The sequence below is a fragment of the Triturus cristatus genome, chromosome 3_1 (genome assembly GCF_964204655.1).
Source record: "Triturus cristatus chromosome 3_1, aTriCri1.1, whole genome shotgun sequence".
Taxonomy (NCBI): Eukaryota; Metazoa; Chordata; class Amphibia; order Caudata; family Salamandridae; genus Triturus; species Triturus cristatus.
This window is the reverse complement of record NC_140583.1, coordinates 674644968-674653172: the sequence shown is the minus strand read 5'-3', so window position 1 is coordinate 674653172 and position 8205 is coordinate 674644968. Positions and strand designations below refer to the sequence as shown.

Genomic DNA, 8205 nt, shown 5'->3' with positions numbered 1-8205 from the left:
CTGTCTCTGTCTCCCTCTCTGTCTCCCTCTCTGTCTCTGTCTCCCTCTCTGTCTCCCTCTCTGTCTCCCTCTCTGTCTCTGTCTCCCTCTCTGTCTCTGTCTCCCTCTCTGTCTCTGTCTCCCTCTCCCTCTCTGTCTCCCTCTCCGTCTCTGTCTCCCTCTCCGTCTCTGTCTCCCTCTCTGTCTCCCTCTCTGTCTCTGTCTCCCTCTCTCTCTGTCTCCCTCTCTGTCTCTGTCTCCCTCTCTGTCTCTGTCTCCCTCTCTCTCTCTGTCTCCCTCTCTCTCTCTGTCTCCCTCTCTCTCTCTGTCTCCCTCTCTCTCTGTCTCCCTCTCTCTCTCTGTCTCCCTCTCTCTCTCTGTCTCCCTCTCTCTCTCTGTCTCCCTCTCTCTCTTGCTCCCCCTCTCTCTCTCTCTTGCTCCCTCTCTCTCTCTCTCTTGCTCCCTCTCTGTCTCCCTCTCTCTCTGTCTCCCTCTCTCTCTGTCTCCCTCTCTCTCTGTCTCCCTCTCTCTCTCTGTCTCCCTCTCTCTCTCTGTCTCCCTCTCTCTCTCTGTCTCCCTCTCTCTCTTGCTCCCTCTCTCTCTCTCTCTTGCTCCCTCTCTCTTGCTCCCTCTCTCTGTCTCCCTCTCTCTCTCTGTCTCCCTCTCTCTCTCTGTCTCCCTCTCTCTCTCTGTCTCCCTCTCTCTCTCTGTCTCCCTCTCTGTCTCTGTCTCCCTCTCCCTCTCTGTCTCCCTCTCCCTCTCTGTCTCCCTCTCCGTCTCTGTCTCCCTCTCCGTCTCCCTCTCTCTCTGTCTCCCTCTCTCTCTGTCTCCCTCTCTGTCTCTGTCTCCCTCTCTGTCTCTGTCTCCCTCTCTCTCTCTCCCTCTCTCTCTCTTGCTCCCCCTCTCTCTCTCTCTTGCTCCCCCTCTCTCTCTCTCTTGCTCCCTCTCTCCCTCTCTCTTGCTCCCTCTCTCTGTCTCCCTCTCTCTCTGTCTCCCTCTCTCTCTGTCTCCCTCTCTCTCTCTGTCTCCCTCTCTCGCTCCCTCTGTCTCTCTCTCTCGCTCCCTCTGTCTCTCTCTCTCGCTCCCTCTGTCTCTCTCTCTCGCTCCCTCTCTCTCTCTGTCTCCCTCTCTCTCTCTGTCTCCCTCTCTCTCTCTGTCTCCCTCTCTCTCTGGCTCCCTCTCTCTCTGGCTCCCTCTCTCTCTCTCTCTTGCTCCCTCTCTCTCTCTCTCTGTCTCCCTCTCTCTCTCTCTCTGTCTCCCTCTCTCTCTCTCTCTGTCTCCCTCTCTCTCTCTGTCTCCCTCTCTCTCTCTGTCTCCCTCTCTCTCTCTGTCTCCCTCTCTCTCTCTGTCTCCCTCTCTCTCTCTGGCTCCCTCTCTCTCTCTTGCTCCCTCTCTCTCTCTCTCTGTCTCCCTCCCTCTCTCTCTCTGTCTCCCTCCCTCTCTCCCCCTGTCTCCCTCTCTCCCCCTGTCTCTCTCTCTCCCCCTGTCTCTCTCTCTCCCCCTGTCTCTCTCTCTCCCCCTGTCTCTCTCTCTCCCCCTGTCTCTCTCTCCCCCTGTCTCTCTCTCCCCCTGTCTCTCTCTCCCCCTGTCTCTCTCTCCCCCTGTCTCTTCCCCCTCTCTCTTCCCCCTCTCTCTTCCCCCTCTCTCTTCCCCCTCTCTCTTCCCCCTCTCTCTTCCCCCTCTCTCTTCCCCCTCTCTCTTCCCCCTCTCTCTTCCCCCTCTCTCTTCCCCCTCTCTCTTCCCCCTCTCTCTTCCCCCTCTCTCTTCCCCCTCTCTCTTCCCCCTCTCTCTTCCCCCTCTCTCTTCCCCCTCTCTCTTCCCCCTCTCTCTTCCCCCTCTCTCTTCCCCCTCTCTCTTCCCCCTCTCTCTTCCCCCTCTCTCTTCCCCTCTCTCTTCCCCTCTCTCTCCCCCTCTCTCTCCCCCTCTCTCTCTCCCCCTCTCTCTCTCCCCCTCTCTCTCTCCCCCTCTCTCTCTCCCCCTCTCGCTCTCCCCCTCTCGCTCTCCCCCTCTCTCTCCCCCTCTCTCTCTCCCCCTCTCTCTCCCTCTCTCTCTGTCTCCCTGTCTCCCTCTGTCTCCCTCTCTCTCTGTCTCCCTCTCTCTGTCTCCCTCTCTCTCTGTCTCCCTCTCTCTCTGTCTCCCTCTCTCTCTGTCTCCCTCTCTCTCTGTCTCCCTCTCTCTCCCTCTCTCTCTGTCTCCCTCTCTCTCCCTCTCTCTCTCCCTCTCCCTCTCCCTCTCTCTCCCTGTCTCCCTCTCTCTCTCCCTCTCTCTCCCTGTCTCCCTCTCTCTCTCCCTCTCTCTCCCTGTCTCCCTCTCTCTCTCTTGTCTGTCTCCCTCTTGTCTGTCTCCCTCTTGTCTGTCTCCCTCTTGTCTGTCTCCCTCCCTCCATCTGTCTCCCTCCCTCAGTCGCCCTCCCCCTCTTTTTCACCCTCCTCCCTCGCCCTCCCCCTCTCTTTCACCCTCCTCCCTCCCCCTCCCCCTCTGTCTCCCTGCCTCTATCTCTCCCTTTGTCACCCGCCGTCTGTCACCCGCCGTCTGTCACCCGCCGTCTGTCACCCGCCGTCTGTCACCCGCCGTCTGTCACCCGCCGTCTGTCACCCGCCGTCTGTCACCCGCCGTCTGTCACCCGCCGTCTGTCACCCGCCGTCTGTCACCCGCCGTCTGTCACCCGCCGTCTGTCACCCGCCGTCTGTCACCCGCCGTCTGTCACCCGCCGTCTGTCACCCGCCGTCTGTCACCCGCCGTCTGTCACCCGCCGTCTGTCACCCGCCGTCTGTCACCCGCCGTCTGTCACCCGCCGTCTGTCACCCGCCGTCTGTCACCCGCCGTCTGTCACCCGCCGTCTGTCACCCGCCGTCTGTCACCCGCCGTCTGTCACCCGCCGTCTGTCACCCGCCGTCTGTCACCTCACCCCAGCTTCCCGGGCGCACACACAGCCGCACCAGAGTACTGCGCAGGTCTTTAAAAGACCATTTACTGGGAGACGTTATGCAATAGATGAGGCATAGTGAGAACAAAGCATTCAAAGGAATGCCTCAATTAGCAGCAGTTATGTGCTAAGTGCCCGTTAATACCAGTGTCATCCCGCGACACACCCACCATTTGCAGGCAACACAGTACCGTGTCGGGACACACAGTTTGGAAAGCTCTGACCTACACCATTCAGGAACAACAGAACCTGGGCACTGTACATACATCACCCACGAAAAACACCTCCCGTGGCAAGGTAGAATGGCTATACAATAACCAATGAATACCCCACATAGGGTATGTCACATCCCTATAAAAAGCAAGGGAACACCTCTTGAGCCTAGCTCTTAGACAGAGGCGATGAAAAAAAGGGCAGAAACAGCTGTCTAGCTGTACTGTACATCTGGGAAATAACTTGAGCCCAGAGACGGACACCAGAGAAAGGCAGTGACAATACTGCAACCAATGCAAACAAGACAATAAGTCTGCAACAATGGACTTAAAACAATGTCAATCATGGGAAACCTGACATGAGACGCTGGACCGATGAGTCCGCATGACTGTCAAAAAGAAGGGACCCATCAAAGAGCAAATCTCGGAGACGCTCCTGAACATTTTTAGGAAAACTGCCATCACACAGCCAAGCATGGCGACACAGAGCAACTGACCTGACCATAGCCCGACCCAGTCTCAGTGGTGTCCATGGCTGATTGAATCGAACATTTGTCAGCTCGTGACCATCATGGAGTGTCTGAGTCAGGTCAGCCCGAGGGCCTTCTGGAAGAGAGGGAAGGAGGCGCTCAACTGAGTCCCAGAGGGTGAAAGTAGCCTGTGCAAACACACAGGACGTGTTCAAGGACCGAAGGCCCGAGATCGTAGATGCAAACATTTGTCTACCACATGTCTCCAACCAACGAGACTTCCTAGTGGGTCAAAGTATCTGAAGAGAGGACTGTGGTCCAACGTTTGAATGGTAAGCCCCAAAGGGGCGACTCCAGATGTCGCAGAGACTCTGGAACCGGAGTCAGGGTTCTCTACAGGCGCCGAGGGCAAACCCGCCAGCGAGCTCTCAGTCTGAATCCCGACCACCTCGGTGGGGCCCAAAGGCGCGCAGGGAGAGGGGTCGACCCAAAGATGGCCTGCAAAGCCTAATAATAGGCCTCCATCTGGGTTCTAGTTGCCCCAACCCCAGGAAATGGGGGTAGGTGGGGGTCGACTGCTGCGAGGCTGTGTCCGGTAAAGACCGGAAGCATCAGCCACCGACGTCACGGCTACGTGAGGCCGATGGCCTCCGTGACTACTTCTTGTGCTTACCTGAGGAAGGCGAGCGACAGCCTCAGGAACAACTCCGTGACCTGCCCCGAACAGGATCCTCAGCTCGAGATGGAGACCAGCGACGTTCGGACTCTGAACGGGACATCCGGGCGGACAACAATTTCATCCTACGTTCGCGTAGGGACTTCAGCTTGCGACAGGTGACGCACTCCAGAGTTTTGGTGCTCACCCAAGCACCACATACAAATCACGTACGGACTCGTCGCCGGCATCTGCCGCATACAGGTCTCACATGACAAAGCCCGAAGGCATCGGAACACTGTTCCCAGAAGCGAAAAGGCATCAGTAAGGCCTAAGAAACAGGCCAGAGGAACCGCTTCTCCTGGATCCGCACTGCAGGCGCGGAAAAAAAGAAAAACTGCCGGCAGCACGCCAGGAGAGACTCATATGGCTCTACTGACATCATATCTGTGGATGACGTCAGGGCGGAGCCGTGCGACGCCGTCCCCCGGCACGCAGAGGTACTGCTGAAAAATCTCTAGATCCAGTCTGGCGCCTGGTGGATATTCTTAGTTAAGGAATCTGCGGCTAGATGTCTCTATCAGATAAACACCTCAGGTCTTGTGGGGCAGAGCTGACTGTGGTCCCTAGAGTGAACAGAATGCGCCTGGGAGCAAGCCCTTTCAGACTCCTGGTAGCTAAACTCTGGAACTTTATGCCATTGACCAGAGATTGGAGCCATCATAAGCAAGGTTACAGAAAAATCTCAAGACCGGCTTATTCAGGCACATAACGTAGGACTGGTTGGCCCTTGCAGATGAACCGACTTGACAGGCAATTTGATCTGAATGCCGAATCTCTAGCACAGGGACACTCCTTGGGAGTAACCAAGCGCTTTACAAACCTCATAACATAACTTTGGAGCAAGTTGTAAAAAATAGAAAAGTAAGTACACATTGCCCCCACTTAGAAACTGTGTATGGGGCACTAAATATTCTGCTTACTCTGGCTCAAGCAATTCTTTTTACTACAGTCATTACGCCTCCCTCTCGAGCATTTTCCTTTGATTGGTAAGGAACATATGAAATGCACTCTGTGTACATCTCCTTCAAAGGTGCTAGTAGTTCCTGAAATATTTTTTTCCTTACATTGGCACTGTGAAGCTTCTGGCACCAAAGCTTCACAAAAAAGTCGAAGCACCATCATTATAAATTGTCACAGAGACACCGTGAAGGAACCACCTGGCCATCTGTGCATTTTGCTTTTAATGGTTGCCCTTGCTTTGCTACCTTGCCATGCTGCACAGCAATGAAGAATTCTAACAATGCTCATTAGTGTAAGCTTTTCACAGAACAGCCAAGTGTACCCGGCTCCCACAAGGACCATCAGTGGCAGCACTTCACAGCCTGCCACTGTCCACTCCTATTCACCTGGTACTGACAAAAGGGTACTGTCTGCCTCCGACAAACACTCTAGGTAGACAGTAGCAATAGGGTATTTATGAGAGGAGTAATGGGTTGGGTTAATGGGAGCAGGTCAAAGATGTAGCCAATGTATTCAATGCCAATTATTGATTATAAATGCACATTACTTTTGCACCCCAACATAATAATTCCTTTGAAACAAGGAAAAAAAATATTTTTCACATATTTTGTATATAAATATATTTTTTATATACATTTCTAAAGTACAACAGTAATATTTTCTTGTAATCAACTTCAAGCACAAAAAAATGAGGGGAAAGTAAAAGGATAAAATGCATAAATATAAAGAGGCAGTCAAGCAAAGATATAGCTATAAATCTGATTCAACCTTACCTAAAAAAGCATCAATGATATACTGACAATTTACTCCTAAATGGGGAACAAAATGAAATGGAATGGTCATAACAAACAAAAAAGGATTGAGCAAAATCACACAGGAGGTATCAACCAAAATGATGAAAGATGGTACTGTCAAGAAGAATACTACGAGACATTTCTGTTAAATAGTGCTACGTTCCATACGGTTTAAAGGTAATTGTAGATTTTAAAAAAAACTGTTAAATATTAAAGAAGATCTTGAGGAAGGCCTGCAAGATAGCAAAGCAAAAAATAACAAGCATTTGTAATGCAATCGGTCTCGCCTTTGGGACCTTGTATGTATTTAGGTATCCAGCACATTAGCCAGGGTGCTGAAACATCTACTGTTCTTGAACATGGAGGGAAAGTAAGCACCAAACTGCGTGACACGCCAGGTATGTGAACCGATGGAGAGAAATATTGCCTTTCAGCAGGAAATGGTATAGTCCTGAGCTCTGTTTTTAATATAAAATCAGGGCCTTCGGTGGTCATATCACTGAAAATACAAGATTTGAAAAAAATATTTTCTACGGGTGCTCGTGGAAGGCTATTTCTATGGACTGGAATCTAGGGAATGCTAAAGTGATTCTGGTATTTTACTGACCTCTGCTGGACGTTTTCTATCAAAAGAACAATAAAGAGAGCGAGGAAAATAAAGGGAACATCCTTCTTCCCGGATAAAATGTTTTTTTCTCCCCCCATTCCAGTGTATGACATTGCATCATCCTAACACTCGGATCCCCTATTGGGTCCGTCCACGATGTTGTTTGCCGTTTTCTATCAAGACAGTTTAATAGAGGCAGTTGAATAGAAAAAAAAGTCCCTAAGCGAAAGTCCTAGGGGTGATCTCCAGAGCCCACAAAATACTTACGCATATGAGTATATATTAAAGTGTATACAAGAGGTTTCGAATGCTCAACCTAAGAAGTTGAGATATGGGACGTGATTCTCAAAAGAGGCTGGGTGGAGTGAACTTTTTGACTGCAGAGCATTCATCATCTCCGTGGCACTGCGATTCTCAAAACCTTTGCATCAAAATAGGGCAGTAGACAAATTATTGCAAACATTCGCTATGTTAATACGAAGGGGTGGGGTTAATGGGCTTAGGACTCCTTCCAATCTGTTGTAAATGCCTGGACAGAGGCCTCCGTGGGACAACAGATCTCCAATCCTGCGTCCTTTGAGGAAACAGAGGTTAAAATGGTACCTCCCAATGTCTGCAGCCTGCACAAGAATAGGAGCTCACACTTGAACAGCTTACACTTTATAAATCCATATCACCTGCCTAAGCACACTAGAATTTGGGATCCCAAACACGATCACAAAGCAACTGTCCATACCTATGCGAATCGCCATGGAGAGTAATCTAGTTTGACGTCCCTTTTAACTTGCGATTTACAAGAGATTGCAATGTGTAATTTGCTATTCTTAACTGTAATTAAAATCGAAAAGCGCTTGCACATTTGATATCAGAATTTCCATTTGTAAAGTCAGACTCCTGACTTTGCAAGAAATGAGGTGATTCTCAAAAGGATTTGTATTTGCAAACAACTGTACTGTTAGAAACTAAGGTTAAAACGCAAAATGATCAATATATGTAAGTGCAAAAAACATAATCATCTTTGTATTAATAAAGGTCCTAAACAAGCATGCATTTTAAAACACTCGGAAACGAATTGAAAGTGAAATTGAGTCTGTATTTTAAACAAAAAAACATAGCAGAATTCCAACTAACGAAGCAATAAATAGGTACGCCACTCCATAATCAACCCTTAAAAGTCTTCTGCAATGTGAAACGAGTTAATAAGCAGCAATATGTTTTTTGCAAGTTAGGGACCTAAACTTGCAAGAGGTACAGTTAGTGTTAGTCTGTTTAGCTGTTGTTCTGAACCCAAATGCAGAAGCTTACATTTCCATTTGTTACAAAATTCCACGACATTTATATGAGATTTGAAGGAAAGCAAGCATAAAAAGTTACCTACCGTCACTAACAATATTTCTAGTGGATGCATAAACTTCCCACATATTTCTAACCTAATGACTACTTCTGAAGGGTCCCGAAAACATTTCGTTAGCAATCTTTCTCTAGTGCTGCTAAGTGGCGCCATGCAGTTTTAGATGCACCTCCTCCTCTGGTTAGGAC

General features: G+C 50.1%; 1 protein-coding gene across 6 annotated transcripts in view; it reads right to left on the bottom strand.

The window, feature by feature from the left end:
- The window catches only part of NAP1L4 (nucleosome assembly protein 1 like 4), a 1162803-nt gene that overhangs the window by 44932 nt on the left and 1109666 nt on the right, over positions 1-8205 (bottom strand). For 3 of the 6 annotated variants that reach the window (XM_085644739.1, XM_085644738.1, XM_085644741.1), the window contains one exon: positions 6039-6074. The exons of the other annotated variants lie outside the window; for them this stretch is intronic. In XM_085644739.1, the coding sequence (XP_085500865.1) occupies positions 6069-6074 (6 nt within the window). In that variant the 3' untranslated portion in view covers positions 6039-6068. The remainder of the gene's footprint in view (positions 1-6038; positions 6075-8205) is intronic. 6 annotated transcript variants of the gene reach the window in all.